Source organism: Epinephelus fuscoguttatus, linkage group LG12 (genome assembly GCF_011397635.1).
Source record: "Epinephelus fuscoguttatus linkage group LG12, E.fuscoguttatus.final_Chr_v1".
Classification (NCBI taxonomy): domain Eukaryota; kingdom Metazoa; phylum Chordata; class Actinopteri; order Perciformes; family Serranidae; genus Epinephelus; species Epinephelus fuscoguttatus.
In genome coordinates, this window is record NC_064763.1 from 33,854,652 (window position 1) to 33,872,223 (window position 17,572).

General features: G+C 40.2%; 1 protein-coding gene across 1 annotated transcript; it reads right to left on the reverse strand.

Annotated features, from left to right (window-relative positions):
* Positions 1–541: 541 nt before the first annotated feature.
* hspa4a (heat shock protein 4a) lies at positions 542–17,130 on the reverse strand. The gene is made up of 19 exons (XM_049592247.1): positions 16,777–17,130; positions 14,349–14,406; positions 14,120–14,260; positions 13,198–13,320; positions 12,151–12,250; positions 11,520–11,653; positions 10,785–11,029; positions 10,370–10,446; positions 9,849–10,000; positions 8,233–8,339; positions 7,479–7,612; positions 6,779–6,960; positions 5,858–5,941; positions 3,958–4,110; positions 3,436–3,561; positions 3,184–3,291; positions 2,951–3,070; positions 2,619–2,780; positions 542–1,544 (listed from the first exon to the last, which is right to left on the reverse strand). Exons 1-19 carry the CDS (start codon positions 16,881–16,883, stop codon positions 1,344–1,346), a joined length of 2,514 nt encoding a protein of 837 aa, XP_049448204.1. The 5' UTR covers positions 16,884–17,130; the 3' UTR covers positions 542–1,343.
* Between the last annotated feature and the right edge of the window lie 442 nt (positions 17,131–17,572).

A 17,572-nucleotide genomic window follows, 5' to 3' on the forward strand; every position in this document is an offset into this window, starting at 1 on the left:
TAATTTTGTCAAAATAATCCTCTGCTACAAAATGCATGCTCAAAATACTGAGGACATATCCCTTCTAGACATGTGAGACAACCATTTTAATATTCATATAATTTTGTGTTTTATATTACAAAATGTATAACTCCAAAATGTTTTTCTTGCAGTTTCGTATAGTATTTTTTATTCGTTTTGCTAATCAATCAATATTTTCTTGACTCATTCATTCATTTTCCATAACCACTTATCCTGTTAGGAGTCACAGGGAGGCTGGAGCCTATCCTCGCTGACACTGAGGAGGCGGGGTACACCCCGGATAGGTCACCAGACTATCACAGGGCTGACACATAGAGACAGACAACCATTCACACCTACATTCACACCTACGGCCAATTTAGAGTCACCAATTAACCTGCATGTCTTTGGACTGTGGGAGGAAGCTGGAGTACCTGGAGGAAACCCACGCTGACACAGGGAGAACATGCAGACAGGCAAAACATAGTTCTTGAAAAATGCCTATTCTATTCCTTGTCAATAAGCCATTTCTCACATCACATGCTTTTTTTGGTCAAGATTTATTTTTGCTTTTCTTGGTGATGTGGCGACAACAGCAGCACCCAGAAGGTGACTCATTGGACCAGCATTCACACCGTTAAGTAGAAAAAAACAGTACAAGGCTACCAGAGAACAACCAACGGACCATTGCGCTTGAATGAGAAAAGCCAAATAATGAAATACTGCATGACAGTAACTTGTAGTATCTAGTTTCAACATACAGTACAGGTAAACTCAACAAAAACACCTTCCCTCCTTTTAAACTAAACATATCATCCAGCAGTTACAATTATCTGTAGTGAAAAAAATGCACTATTTGTCATGTAAAACTTGGAACAATCCATGTTCTTGAACATGTGCCACTGTACCTATATCATATTTAAACATACTGCAATATTTTACATATCCTTGAATCCTGTGTTTATTACTAGTTTTCTTCCGCACAGCCACTTTGCTTACAATTCTTCAAATCTGACATTCTTAGCTGAAGTATGCTCAGGAGATACTGAACAAATCAATCTTTAACATAATGGCCATCAAAGCAACACGAAGAAAGCAGTTTCCACCCCACGCACACAACGTTTGTCATAAAGTAGTCCATTCTATATTAATATTATGCATTATTTTTGTATTCATCAAAGAAAATGAGACATGCCGAGGTGGCTGACTGATGAATAGTACTGATCAGGGATGCTGCTGACTGTGTTTTCTGTATCCTCGACAATGATCTCAGAAGAACGACAGAATCGGGGGCAAGTAGCAGGACGAACGGAGATGAAACTCAGGGGTGGCCGCTGCGACAGTTAGTCAATGTCCATTTCAGGGAGCTTGTTCTCTGCCGTTCCCTGTTCCGTGCCGGCAGGTGTGGCTTTGTCTGGGTTGCACGGCTGACTCTCTGTTCCTTCCTGTCCGTTGATTGGCCCGTTCTCTGTCTTCTCCTCCTTAGGAGGCTCCACCTTGGGCTTGGGTTTGGACACCACAGAGTTGCAGGCTGAATAAAGCTCCTGAACAGGGAAGACGAAAGCGTTCGTCAGAGAAAGGTTCTGTTCTCCACTTTTTTTTTATAAAGCAGACTTGTTTTATTATTTCACATTTCTGTGCTCCTACTACACCAACAGCAGCTCACCTTAGAGTGAACTGGTTGCACTGGTACATCAACCACTCTATGTTTTGCCTGTTGGGCTACTTGATATGCTGTGGACCTGAACTGAGCTGTACATTTGGATTTTTTACAGTCATGTGTTTTCTTTTTGTGTGCACTGTTGTAATGATTTATGGTGTCTGTTGCTTCTTTGTGTCTCTGTACTGAACTGAGCTTCCATGCTGTACTAAAACAATTACCACCAACTACGTTAAGTGGCAATAATAATAATAAAGTATCAGGTAACATGGGCTGGCAGTTGTTCGAGCTCTGGCTGTGTGGTGCCAACACATCTAAGCAGACAAGCACAAAGTTGCAATGGCTGTGACCAAGTACATGCATGCACCACTGCCTTCATGCACTTACACACACAAACACATGTGACTAGTCCAGTGATGCCTACCTACAGCAACTGGTTCATGAGTGGCAAAAAGATGTGTGTCTATCTTTCTGTTTCAAAGTTATGCACCTTTTTGTTTGAGACCATTTTTGTCCCTTAGCATGAACACAAGCACACATACTTGGCCTCTATGGCAACTTTCAGCCTCCTAGGTTGACAACTGTGGCTACCAATGGGTTGGGAAATTTTAGTGGACTGACCGACCAACCGATAGAGCGTCCTATAGAGCTGCTGGTTGCAGCTAAAATCACTAATCCTGCACTACTCTGATTATTTGCCGTGGCATTAACTGCACACAAGTTCAAACATGGCAACATAGAGCAATGTTTTGATCATGCACATTGTAATTTCCCCCCACTGCTTTGTTAAAATTCACGTTAGTCAATGTTAGACATTAAACTGCAGGAAACCAGACATCAAAAATCTACAGGACTGGACTTGGTAAAGCCTTTGGTAGCAAGATATCTGAAGTTTTTTATATCCTCATATAATGTTAAGGCCATGTGTACACAAGTGTCTCGAATACAGTCTCAGTACCTTAACTTTGGCCTGGATCTCTGCAACTTTGACCACTGGATCCAGAGTGAGGTCCTGGTTATTCTGCTGGTTCATCTTGGTGTTCATCCAGGCCATGGCATCTTTCACCTGCTTTTCCACCCGAGTCACCTCCAGTTCATCCAGGTGATCGTACAGCTCATCCTGTTGGGAGAAGCACAGGGAAATTAGGACATCTGTTTGGTGCTTGTTCGTTAATAATTTAATATAAAATCGCATTAACGGTTATTAAAACATCTACTGTAATCAGCAACAAAATTTAACTCCGCAGTCACTTGACTAAGTCAATAAACTTGCTTTTCACGTCAGGTTACCTTTGCTTTATAAGCCTCAATGACCTTCATGTACATCTGGATCTGTCTGCCAAGCTCCTCAAATGCTTTTGGTCTCTCCTCGGCTTCCATATGTCTCTCATGAATTGGCTGGCCAATTTTCTGTTTATAAAAAAAAATAAATAAATAAAAAAAAAAAGTTCCCTTTTGAATGGGAATACTACTTTTTTACATGGAACCATCTGCACAGTCACACACACTGCATGCCTGCTCACCTTCAGTTCAGCCAGTTTGTCAATGTAAACTTGTTTCTGTTGGTCCTCTCCGTCTTCATACAGCCAGTTCTCTGTGTCCTCCAGTTTTAATGAGAAAGAGTCACGATCCTACGCGTTACATCAGAGGTGAGATTAAATTCACAAAAACATCAGCAGAGCAAAATATGAAATAAGTGCAGTAAATCTGAATTCAGGTGAAGGTTAGTGTCTGTTAACATGTTCTTTATTGCCTCAAGTGAGACCTATACTCACAGCTTCACTGACAAACTTCTCCAGGACGCCGTGCAGTTTATCTCTCATCTCGTACACGTACTCTTCGACGTTGTTCTTAGCGTCATTCCTCTCCTTCTCTAGCTTATCTTGCATGATCATCTTACCCTGGAGGAGACGCAGTGAAGGTGTCAATGATTAGTCAGCAGATGTGCACACAAACAAACTGAAGACGAGACCAGATCAATCCACTTGAGGATGAACTGAAGAAACAGGAAATACAGGTGATATTTGTGTCATATTTAGAGCTAGAATGCAACTTAAATCTTCAAATAATGAGGGAAAAAACTCACGAAGGGAGAAATGTTTAAGTAATTATAGAGCATTATGTCATCAGATGAAGTACAGCTATTACATTATAATCTATATGGTGACCAACGGTCATTCCTATTTGTTTTAAATAAAACCCATATGAAACCAGAACCAGTGAGTCTCACTAGCACACGGCTTGGACAACCACTGGGAGAGCATACTAGACATTCCTGGTGATTTTTAGAGCATTACCTCATTCTCCACAAACATATTTAGTACGTCACTGGACAGCTGCCAGTGCAAGTTGCTCTCTATGGGCAGCTCCACCGTCTTCGTTTTCACTTTGGGCTTCTTTGCCTGAGGAGGCTGGTCGGTCTTCTTCTCCTGCTTGGTGTCCTCTGTTGTCTGAAAAAGGAGAGATGAAACATTCAACTATGACATATATAAAGGCCAGGTTAAATGTTTATTTGTTATAGGGCTGCACGGTATATGTGGTAGACGGTAGAAATGATATAAATTTGGCCCACGGTAGAGATTTGCGCTCTACCATCCTATCGTCGATGACGTCATCGCACCTGCCTCAGTGTGAAAATGGCTGCGAGCACAGAGACAGCGGAGCAAGAGTTGCTGGTTCACGTCCGTGCTTTAGTGTAGCACGTGCAACATGTGTTGCTGGAGAACTTGTGAGTGAGTGAGTTAATGTCTTATGAACAGCCCCGGACTTCTCAGACTCTTTTAGCGACCTACCGCTCAGAGGGAACTCATTTAGCGTCTCCTCTGGCAGCAGCACAGCGTCTCTCCCTCTCCTCTCTCCCCGTGCGCGCACAGGAGTTGATTTTCGGCAAGAGAGTTTGTCATAAACCTTTGGTAATGTAAACCTATGTGACGCTAGGGGCTCCACAAAAAACTCCATATGTGAATGTGTGATAGTTGTGGTATCATAGCAGCCTGTCACAGGTTACAGCGTGATGATTAGAGGAGAAATGGCAGAGCATAAAGGTCCAGGTGGAAAAAACACAACTCAGTCATTTAGGACTGAAAAGAAGGAAATTACCTTTTGATATAGATCCCAGGGGATATTTTGCACCATAGAGTGCTGGGTTTTAATTTTGAGTTCTGCATTCTGCACAACAAATGCTCTAAAAAATACATTATATCTTTTCTTTTGTTGTTTTTTTTTTTATCAGTTTAGCTTTGCTAAGGGACTACAAAACCCATTCAGAAACACTTCTATTATAACTTTTACACTTAAATTTATACCGCGATATATACCGTTACAGTGAAGGGATTCGATTTATACCATGATATAAATTTTAGGTCATACCGCCCAGCCCTAATTTGTTATTATTTTATTATTTATTTTTATTAACAAATGGATGCCTTTACAACACACAACCTTGTGTGACTCCAGTCAGGTTCCACTGGTTAGTGGCCCCTAACTGGAATCTGTCAGGCTCTACTTCCAAGTTGAAGTGAATAATTTACAAGATTTTTTTTTATTATTCTGTGCTTTTTTTCTTAACTTTAATGACAGTCACTTTGAATTTGCAATGTCAGATTGAATTCATTATGCTATGCTATATGCTATGTTTTGTGTTTGAACTCTAAATACCTTTTATTGAGCTTTTGAACTGAAGTCAATTTGAATTCTTTTACATGTATTTGTCTTTCAGGGGGGCATGTAAACGTTTTAAAGAGTTGTTGGTCTTTTTAAAGTTTTTTGGGATATTCTTTTTTTTTTTTTTTTTTTAATTTGTTATTTCATGAAATTATTTTATAAATAAATCAAAAATGGGTTGCAGAACATCCTTCACCAAATCATCCAGTGTGAAATGTTTAGTTAAAATAAAGTTGGCAACTTAGTGCTGGGTGATACGGCTGCACATGTTATAACAGCGATTTCCACATCTTACAAAAGCAATATTTATCCCGAAGCGTGGCATTACTATTAAATGCTTCAAAGCTTGACCACTCATTAACATGTGATGTTTGCTCATAAGAAGAAAGCGCTCTGTGTTGAAGTTATCGTCCATGTGTAATGTTTTCAGTCTATACTTCTTGGGAAAAAGGAAGGCAGTGCAATACTGCCCTAAAACGTATTACAGATGCATTGACGTTATGGTGATTGCCATATCGCCCAGCACAAGGTTACCTCCATCTCTTCTGCCTCAGATTTCTTGTCTTCGTTTTCTCCTGCATGGTTTTTCTGATCCTCCTGGTCCACCTGCATTTTGTTCTGACACGTGACAAAAGGAAAGACAGTGCAGAAATGATATTAAAGAGAACATGCAGTATTTTGTGGCTGATTTTAACCAAACTCTGGGCTCAGACGATGTCAACATGAGTGTCCCCAGTCAAAACCAAACATCACTAAGAAACACAAACACCTGTTGTAAGATTTGAGTCGATTTCTGTGTGTCCAATATGTGTTGTTTTCCATCCAATAACAAGAGGAAGCCTGCTGATGTTTATCACACCACAAACTTGAAATGAGAGTGCCTGACTCAGTGTCAATTATGGCTTTTGCAGAGGCATTACGTCCGACAGCATTAATTGTCCAGGTGTTCATGATACTGGTTCACCCCTTATGCAATTCTTTAATCCTCTCACTGTTTTTTGATTGCGTCAACTCTGGTGTTTAAACTTAACCGTGTCAGTAACATTCAATCAGCAGAACACTTATGACGCATTAATTTGGGGAAAAAGGCCAAAGAGTTGGCTCTGGAGTGCAGACGGTGACAAACCACCCAAAATAAAATGCCAAACAAATTACAAAGAGGCATTAGTGAGAGATAAATGCAACCCCTTCAAGCTGTGTTGAGCTTGTTAAGGCAAGACATCTAAATTCCACAGTGATGACATTACTGGCTATTAAAAAAACACAAGGTGTGGCCACACTGACTGTGAGAACGCGATCTCTGAGGTGAAACACAAAGCAAACAACATATAAAAAAGAAAAAACAGAAGTGTAGAAGTATGTGTGTGTGTCTCTGTCTGTCTGTCTCTCTCTCTCTCTCACACACATACACACCATTTTTCTTCTTACACCCAAGCTCACATACAGAGTACACACCTCCTCTTCCTTCACTGTCTGGTCTGTCTCCATTGGCTCTTCCCCGTCAGCTGTTTTCAAAACCTCTACAAGTGAGGCGCTCGATACACTGAACACGCCGTGAACATTGACCCGTACTTTCACTTTGACCTTTGAACTGTCCCCAGATGCCTGAGGAGCCACATTCTGGATCAGGAACTGGCCTGTATGGTGGAGGAAAGGGTGAGAGGTTAGAATAGGTGTGAATATCTTCTTATGTCAATGTGTTAGGGTGAGGAAGCTGAGCTGTATCACATTTCCAGGAAATATAACTATTAAGGTGTCGCAATCAACGTGTTTTAGCATGATCATCAAACATCTTGTGACTGAACGCTGGATAGAGTTGGTTGATTCATGGATACATGCTTAATAGTTGGCATAATTGAGAATGCAAAATGGCTGCAACCACTCAAAAAAAGTAGCTAAGAAATCTAACACAGAGCTGGAGCAAATGTCAGAGTTAAAAATTAACTGTCTCCACACTTTGGACCTAAGCTTGCTTTGCAAACTAGAAAATGATTTAAGAAATGCATAAGATTTTCAGTTATAACTCTAAAGCATTTTCACAAAATAACCCCCAACCCAGAGACAAAGAAAAAAAAAGGCTTATTCCATACTTGGTGTCCATATTATCCACTTATCTTGTACACGTTATGTCTTAATGAAGTTGAATTTGCAGTACCTATAGTGCTGCTGGGGTAGGGCAGCTCCTTGGGGTTGTTGTAGTAACCTTCGAGGGTGAAGGCCTCTTTCCGGAAGAAAGTCAAAACTTTGGAGAATGGGGCTGGATGGTTCTTTGGGAAAACTTCACAATCACTGTAAAAACACAGCAGGAAGACACGGTCAATAGAACTACAAAACCAAATACAAGGGAATATTCTACAGAGATACTATTATGTCATGATTTAAAATTAAGCTAGTAGAATGTGAATGAAACTGGGTGAGAATTCAGATAGTGGGTGTGTGTGGTACAAATCGACTACAGGTGTGTGCAGGTGTGGCAGAGAGTCCTGCAGGTACAGGTAAACACGGCTGAATAGACGAGAGCAGGAGGCAGGTTTAGCCTTAAAAAAGACAATCCCATGCAGACTTTTAACCTCATCTTAGCTGCAGGTTTTGGGGAAGACTTTTAAATTCCACTAACAGACATGATGTAAAATGGCAGAAAGGAAAACATTACAATGATATGGTAATAGTAGTCTAAACATTTTAAGGCCTCCTAAAAACACCTGAAAGCTCAGACCACATAATATCAGTGAAGTCCATTGATATCCTTATCAACACCAAAGTTGTGTATTAGCTTAGCAGAGTCTTGTAAAGCATGATGTCCAAACAAACAGGTGTGATGAACCCTCCTATTGTCCCTGTAAGATTCAAACACTAAGTAAAAGATTTCCTTATTTGATGTTCTCAGGTGATATAAGCAGAGATCGTACCTCATTCCCTCCTCTGCGGCTGAATTCCATTTTAGAGAGATGGCATAAGGGACAACATCTGTGATGGAGAACTCTCTGACTTTGAATGCTGGTGACAAGATAGCACACTGAGGAGAAGAGGAGAAAAACACAAGTTATCAAAGCTCAAACTTTCGCCTTGAGGTTGCTTTCTTATTCTAACCAACACCAATAAATTCAGTTTCAACAGTGTCTGACCAAATGTCTCTCCCTCTGTTTCTAAGATAAAACATTGATTAATGGCCAGACAAGTGTTTTTACAGAACATCATGATGTCACAGTGATGAAACATGTTCATTGAGGCCACAGCGACCTTCTTGACCAGCATATATATTCTAATCAGTTCATTCTTGAGTCCAAGTGGACATTTGTACAAACTTTAAGGAAACTCTCTTAAAGCCTTCCAGAGATGTTGTATTCATGTGAATAAGACTGATACAAGGTCACAATGATCTTGACCTTTAGCCATTAAAATCTAATTAGATCTTTGATAAGTACAAGTAAACATTTGTGCCAAATTTGAAAGAAATTACCTAAAGGTGTTCTTAAGATATCCCTTTAAACAGAATGAGACGGATGCAAGGTCACATTAACCTTGACCTTTGACCATCAAAATTGAATTAGTTCATTGTTAAGTACAAGTGAACGTTTGTGCCAAATTTGAAAGAAATTACCTAAAGGTGTTCTTAAGATATCCCTTTAAACAGAATGAGACGGATGCAAGGTCACATTGACCTTGACCTTTGACCATCAAAATCTAATTAGTTCATTGTTAAGTACAAGCGAATGTTTGTGCCAAATTTGACGATATTCCTCTAAGTTGCTCTTGAAATATCATGTTTATGAGACTGAGACAATGCAAGGTCACATTGACCCTGACCTTTGACCATCAAAATCTAATAACTTTTTTTGTTAAGTCCAAGTAAACGTTTGTGCCAAATGTGAAGAAATTACCTAAAGGCGTTCTTAAGATATCCCTTTAACGAGAATGAGACGGATGTAAGATCACATTAACCTTGACCTTTGACCATCAAAATCGAATTAGTTCATTGTTAAGTACAAGTGAATGTTTGTGCCAAATTTGATGATATTCCTCAAAGTTGCTCTTGAAATATCGTGTTCACGCGACTGAGACAAATGCAGGGTCACAGTGACCCTGACCTTTGACCATCAAAATCGAATTAGTTCATTGTTGAGTCCAAGTGAACTTTTGTGCCAAATTAAAAAAAAAAAAAAAAAAACAATAAATAATAATAAGAATAATAATATTACTGTTGTTATAGTTTTAAATCTATTTTGTTACATTTATATTGTCTTGCGTGCACTTGTCTCACACTGTTGAATTGTTTTTGTCTTTTTGTTGCTTTTACAGTCAACACTTGTTCTGTCTTTTTCGGCTTTTCACTCACCCGTGAAGCACTTTGAACTGCACTAAGCTGTATGAAAGATGCTACACAAATAAAGTGTGATTGACTAATTAATGTATATGCGCATGTGTGTCATATTTCTCCCACTCTACCATCACAGTTGCCAGCTAGTGAGTTAGCTGTGCGAGTCCCTAACAGCACCAAGATGCTGGTCAACCAAATGAGTTATACCTGCAGAGCACAGCCTCTGGCCACGGCCTCATCTGCATTCAGGGTGGTGCTCATCTCTTTGCCGAAGAATTTGCTGATTCGCTCTTTGATGGCAGGGATTCTGGAGGCACCGCCCACAATCTCCACTGCATAGATGTCTTCCTTTTTCAGCTCTGGATAACAGAAGGCAGGAGACAATGGTGATACAAAACAGGCTTGTTAGAGTTTACACACTCACAGCTTCCTTTTCCAGAATCTCAGATTTTTTTTTTCCAAAATTAAAGCACATTACTCAACAACCCTCAATACTACTACACTGGTATACCCAGATATATTATTTGAAAATTATTTGCCATATGAATGCTCAAAATAGACAAGCAAGAGCAGGCAGGCAGAGATAAAGAAACAAGGGATGATTAAAGTGAAGCAAGAAGGCAGGCGTGCTGCCAGTATCCGGAGGGAAGGGCTGTCTCAGATCTCTGTGCGAGTGCGCACGTGCTGATTGGGGTAGTCCAGCTGCTATTAGAGTCAGATGCACTCACTGGTTTGTTCCATGACGCTGCGCAGGGGACCCTCCACTTTGGCCAGCAGTGCCGCACACATCTCTTCAAATTGACCTCTGGGGATATATGATCATAGATTATTAATAGAATCACAAACACTGAGTACCTCTAAAGACATTTCTAATCAGAGCAACGCCATTTTTAGTTTGTGTTTATCTATAGCAGCCCTCTTTAATATCTGGACAGTGGTCCATAGAAAAGAAAACTCAAAAAGATTGCAGAGGATCCACATAATCCATAAACAGAGTGAACAGGTAGCTACATTTTCATTGGTCCATCTAAAGCAAGAACAGCTTTAATTATAGTGTCTCTCAAGCCACTGTTAAAGATTTTAGTTATACCTATGACATAACAGACACTGTTCCCTGATTGATGAAGTAACACCACATCTCACCTGTTGAGTTTACTGGAAACATCAATGTCATTCATGAAGCACTCGATGTTGAGAGGAAGGTCAGAGGAGTTGGCACTCATCAGCTTCTTAAGCTTCTCGCACTCTTGGTACAGTCGGACCAGTGCCCTGGGCTTGGACCTGACGTCCAGCTTGTACTTTTTCCCAAACTCCTCACAGAAGTAGTTGACCAGGATGTCGTCAAAGTCTTTGCCGCCAAGCTCTGAATCACATGCTGTGGCCAGGATCTGACAGTGGAGGATGATGTATTGGTTAATATTTGAAACTCATCAAACTACTTGATGTTTTTAATTATTTATTCAAGATATATGTTTTAATTAAACAACATTCAATAGCTACATTAAGTAGTCTATTAAATTCTATTAAAACCACTTCCTGGTTTTGGCCTACCTCCGTTGCAAGGCAGCCCATTGTTACAGCATTTGTAAAAAGCCTGTGCAACATGAGGGTTAAACGTTCTTTTCTGCTGACTGAATGTTTTCAACTCCTTTTTTATTTACACTTCAACTAAATTACCATAAACAAGTGATTACAAAAACATTGCTGGGTAGCTCTCCTTACCACTTTGTTTTATCTATGCCCACACGAGAGAAGAAATTACCAACTTCCTGGCAAAACCCCCGGAGAACATAGTGCTGTGTCATCATAACCTGCCCTAAAAACATTTCCCCGGTGAGTATTGCTTTTCAAAATGGCCACAAATTATTCATTACCCACCTTGAGCTTTCCCTTGTTGAAGGCACAAACTGACACCTGGTAACCCGAGTGGCCCACGTCCACAAACACCACTATCCTGGGCTTCTCTTCTGGAGCTGGCAGGTCCTGCTTGTAGATGCCATATGCCAGAGTCACTGCAACAAACAGGCATAATTTGATGTCAGTGTGTAGCACGACTGTGTCATAGTTACATAGATTTACAGCTATGGCATGGCTCAAACCAGGGTACCTTCACACAGCCATGACTCATATGCTATATTTTGCCTCATATATAGGTCAGATCTAACACTTCTCGCACCCTTAGTAGGCAAGTTTTTTCCTAGGATAGCAAAACGGTGACCCGCCCTACTCTGCCTCTGATTGGCCTACCCTCATATTCTTACCCTAAACCTAACCAATCTCACACCTCTTACCAAAACCTAACCAACCCAACCAATGAAGTCAACAAGTACTAGCCAATAAGAGGGAGAGAAAGGCGGGTCATGCCTTTGCCATCCTAGGATTGTTTTTTTGCCTGCTGTAGATTTCATTTCACAGCACAGTGTGATATAATTGCCTCAAAGCCCAATAACTAGTTATTATGATTCAGATGCTGCGTGTCCTTCATAGAGTATTCTGAGTTTCAATGTACCTGCAGTGGTGTCATTCATTAGTCGTAGACAGTTTAAGCCTGCAATCTGAGCTGCATCCATGACAGACCTTCTCTCTGCGTCAGTGAAATAGCTCGGTACCTGCGGGCGGAAGACAATGCAGATGAGAAATTTGACTGGAACTAGTAATATTAAAAGAGACTGCATACACATGTTGGGTGTTACTGTAAGGTATTGATAAACATGCCAAAACATCCTTTTCTCCTTCTGTGTACATGATCATTCTGAACACGATTGATACATGATTCGTCTGTATCACAAGCTGTCTGGGTAGTGTCGCTGTGTGAGTTACTCCAGGTGCCAAAACAAAACATCTCCTTGTGGAAGAGGGCTAAATTTAGCTTTTGGCCACAGTAATAATAACGTTATCCATCTCTGGGGCTGATGCAAACTGTAGATTTCGGACCAGTGAAAGTAACAGCCTTTCTGTGTGCAATCTGTAACATTACATAACAGATGCTGCTGCTGGTGAATACATATACTGAGCACAGCAAGAAACACACACACACACATCCCACTCTTCACCAACAAGGTGCAAGGGAGGAAATAGAGCTTTCAGACAAGACATCTGGTGAAGCGCTTCGAGCTCAAAATGTCACATGAACAGGTGGTAATACATGTATACACCTCGGAGGCAGCTTTCCCTGGGCATTTTAAAACCTAAACTGCTTGAAAACACAAGAGGATGACATCAATAGCTGCCACTCAGAATAGCAGGATGTAAATGCACTGCACTATTCCACTTCAGCACAGAGAACAACATGGAGTAAAGCAAATCACGTGTCTCTTACAAGCCTCATCCATCCAATGGCATCTTCTTAAAATAAGCTACGTGCAGTGATCCAACAAGTAAATTAACACCTCCTGAGACATTTAAATCCAATTAGATATGTTGGTATAAAAATGAGCAGGTTGGACGGAGACCATGAGGAAGCTAATGCACTGCACCGACAAACCTATTTAAGAAGTTTTATAGATTTTTTTTAGATACCGTGCTGAAGCCGGCAAACTGCTGTGGGAATGCTTACCGAAATGACACAGTCCGCAACTGGTTTCTTCAGTGCACTTTCAGCAGTCTCCTTCAGTTTGGTCAGCAGCATGCCAGTGACTTGCTCAATGCTGAACACTCTCTCCTCCTCCATGTACATCACCTAGAGTTGACAAAAATAGGGAGACTATTACACCTGAGGGAAATTGTTTAAAAGCCCTATAAATAGCTGTTATATATAGTGAGATTTAGAGACAATGAAAAAGGCCACTGCTGCATATACTATCTAAATATGCAATCTGAAAATGCAAGGAGTGATTTTGTGGGCAACACCAGGTTAAAGCAATCTTCCTCAATTTGTCATTTCTTCTGAGGGCTTGTGTTAATTATCTCCGCAGGGGCACAAAAACAAGCTGGGCTGAGTGTTTGTAGTGTGAAAGCCAGGCATTGATATTTGTGTACTTTGTATACCCTCTGGGTACGTTTTGAGTCTTACACTATCAATCTGCTGGCAGCAAAAAAATTTTTTTCCTATTAAGGCACTCAGCTGATTGCAAGGTTCAGAGACATGGCACAACAATCATTTTTCTTACCACAGAATAATGTTAGAATAGAACAAATGTCAAGAAAAAAAACATAACAGCTTAAGACAGAGACAAGAGAGACTGTTTTAAGGATGAAAGCATAGAAGGTTGAATCAGAGGATAATGTAGAAGAGCTATGATTCAGAGCAGAGAGCATTACATGAGGCACTTCTTGGAGCACACCAGGTGAGAGAGGAAGGGAGCAATATAGTCAGGAAAGAGCTCTTCTATTTCTATACTTTGTCTGTTAAATTTCTTATGGCTGTCCTTCAGTGCAGTACCGTACTGCTAATAAAAGCAGTTGAGTGTGCTAACCCAACCCTTACATTTCTGTTATAAATTACTGTGTCTTTTTCTCCATTATATTATCAACCTTACTTTTATACCGGTGGATCCAGAGGGCATCTGTGCCAAGTCATACACCAGCTTAGACTTGGCTCCCTGGACATAGGGGTCTGACATCGCCCTGCCATGGAATCGCTTGAAGCCCTGCACTGTGTTCTGACAGTTGGTCACCACCTGGACACGATGACAGACGTTACATTTTTTTGCATCCAATTTAGTAGGAACTCTGAGGATGTTAACAGGGCGACTGAATCGATTTTACCTGGCTCTTCGCAGCTGCTCCAATAGCTCGATTTCGTGGTCCAAACGATACAAATGACCTGGAAGCAAGCAAACAAAAAAATGTTAAGCAACAACCTGACACGCTATCACAAGCAAGCAGTCTAAGCTGATTGTATAAGCAGCCTATTAATGAATACACCCAAATCAAGCCACATTTACTTGCGTGTCAATTATTATACGGTCTCATGCCTACACATGACATTTCAGAGCCCAACCCATATAAAACTGGACAGACTGTTTCCGTTGTCTGCAGCAGCAACACTAGCAGTTTGTTTTGGTTTGCAGAAAAGCAAAATCCAATGTGTCATATCAACTTTCTAAAGATATTTGCTTACAAACAGTCCCTAACGTAAAAGTAAAGCTTTTAAAACACTGATGGCAGACTACACTTTTTAAACCAACAATAGATCATAACATTGTTCAAAGACAGCTGTTTTAAACAAGTATTGTGGCTGTATGTAGGCTTGTTACTATCAATCTCACAGCTCACACAGTGAGTCTGAAGTGGTGCGGTCAGTCCACCTGCATCCACGAAGGCTGTGGTCAAAACATGCCTGTCATTGTCATCCCTATCAAACACAGATGTCAGAGCTGCAATCGCAGTCAACACTCACGCACTGTTGTTGATGTATAAAAGAGGAGAGGGTCAACGCAACAAGTCTCTGAGGAAATGCTGGGCCGCATCTCGACCAAGAACAGATTAGTGACATGTATGATGTGTTTTTTCTTTTGCTCATTTTTAGAGGTGTGAAGGTAAGAACACAGGAACAAAAGAAAACTAACTAATGGAGGAACATTAAAATGGAAAAACTGGTAAATTAGTAAAGGATTATGTAGGAAAGTTCTGGACTAGTTGGATGGCAACACCTCTAAAAGGAAACGTTCATCACTCTAATTAACAGACTATTCTTTTGATTAAACACTAAATCTTGAAAATGTCAAAAACATTTTGTGAGTGTTAATCACAAGATAACAAAGGCCAAACTGATATAATGTTAAAAAAAGAAAGCAGCACTAGCAGAAACATTATCATCCCCCACCTTTACCAAATTGATTATCCCAGGGACTCAGCATATTATGAATACTCAAACAGGTGTTATTTTCTTTTCTATCCTTTCTATCTCACCGGGGAGGGAAAAATCAAACCTTTATAGGGGTATGGTCTAAGCAAGATTTTTTTAAGACTTTTTTATGTGCTGGAAAATATATTAATGTTTGCTCAACAGTCTCTACATTAATTTAAAAGGGCTTTTATGTATGGCTTATGTTTTGTTTGTAGTAGTGCAAAGTGCCAAAAAATGCACTTGAACTTGACCTATTTTAGACCTTCTATTCCTTCTAAAGTTTAAAATAGCATATTTTGTGACACACTGATTTTTCCTTTAAAAATCAGTTTACAAATACAACTCTGAAGCGATTATTTTCTTTTTTAATATCACGTGAAGCCTTAATATTAATAATATTCCTAATATTTTCATAGCCTGCAAGACTTTTTAAAAAGGTAAAAACATCTGTAAACACTCCTCAATTATTATTCAAATAAAAAATATTAATCTATCTATCTATTAATTTGTTATAACAGGTTATATTCTTGTTACAATCTTAAAAGTCTCCTTAATACCACATGAATACACGACAACACCTTAGAAACAACGCCAAAGATTCATTTAAATTAGTTACTATTATTTTTTTTATTGGACATTGGATGTGGTGACGGGACCTACAACCACTGTGGGTACAAAGTGTGCCGTGTCAGCCGCATGACGTGAGCTCATGAACTTGAAAACACCATTCTTTAAAGAACATATATATATCCTACAAATAACAATAACAGTACATATCTTTAGTTTAAATTGCTAAACTCTTACAGGCACTTAAACTTGCTAGAATATTCTAGCAAGCAGTTAACTGCTGTCGTCATCGCTGAGACCCTAACGAAGGCGCACCGTTTGTCACACGGGGCACACCGGTTGGTCGGAGATCTCGCCTTCAAGATATCGACTACACTGATTAGAGCGAGGGAAACACCGCCCGCTCGTGTCCGCCGGGCAACGAAAGCCTATTTCCAACCATATAGTTACAGTAATAGAAACTGTGAGCTTAGCTAACTGACCAGCTAGCTCGCTGTGGCTCCATGGTTGGTGGATGAACAAAATGTGAACGTTAAAGGTTAATATTAGACGGTTACAAGTTCGCTATGGAAATATTAACAAACGTTACACTGATTTACACACACTAACAGGCAGGTTTAATAGCCACAGGGATACAAGTTCAGCTAACGGTAGCTAGTCAGAGAAGCTGCGTTCACGTGCACCGGTGAGACAACAACTGAGAGAAAATGAACCCCTCTCTTCTGTAGCTATCCGCTCACAAGTCAAATAAATAATAGCTTTATTTTAGGTACTTACGGTGTACATCTGTCGCTGTACTCGTTGGCGACTGTCTCGATTCCTCCAGCTCGGGCTACAGCTACATAGCAGCTTTGAAAGCCCAAGTCAAATCCCACCACTGACATCTTCAGCGATCCGACTGTCTTCTAGCTGTAACGCTATCTACAGTTCGACTTACAAAAACAAAGCTGACGTACAGCTGAAGCTTTAAATTCACCAGGATGGTAAAAGTCAGGTGGAGTAGTTGTGCGGCACTGTGTTAAGTATGGCTACTTGTAGTCATAATCCACACCGCTGACTATTTACCGGTGTCTCTGATCTTCTGTGCTGGTGCTGGCAGGCTGCAGCAGCAAGGTGGTCTAACTGACTTCTCGTCGGGAGTCATCGCGAGATTTGCGTAGTTCTAGATATCTCTGGACCTTTCTATAACCATGTGAATGACTGTTCTCAGATATTCGAGATTTAGGGAGAGATACCCTGAAATTTCTGGCTATTGAGAGATCGTTTGGGGGTTTAAGATTTTCTGTAGATGCAAATTGCATTAACAAATCAACGACTGATTGTTTCGATGACGCCTGGGATCAACTCTAGATGGGGAAACAAAAATAGACTGTGCTGCACGAGGGTGTTAAAAGTATGAAGTCATATTTTACAAGCCTACCACACAGTTCAAACGCCCGAGTGGACAAAAAAACAGCTACACATTTTATTTTTACAATATATTTAGGTTTTTGTGATACTATTTACTACATTGTCTATTGTTTTTTGTTTTTACAAAGTAGAATAGGCTAATAATTTAAAGCCATTGATTTTA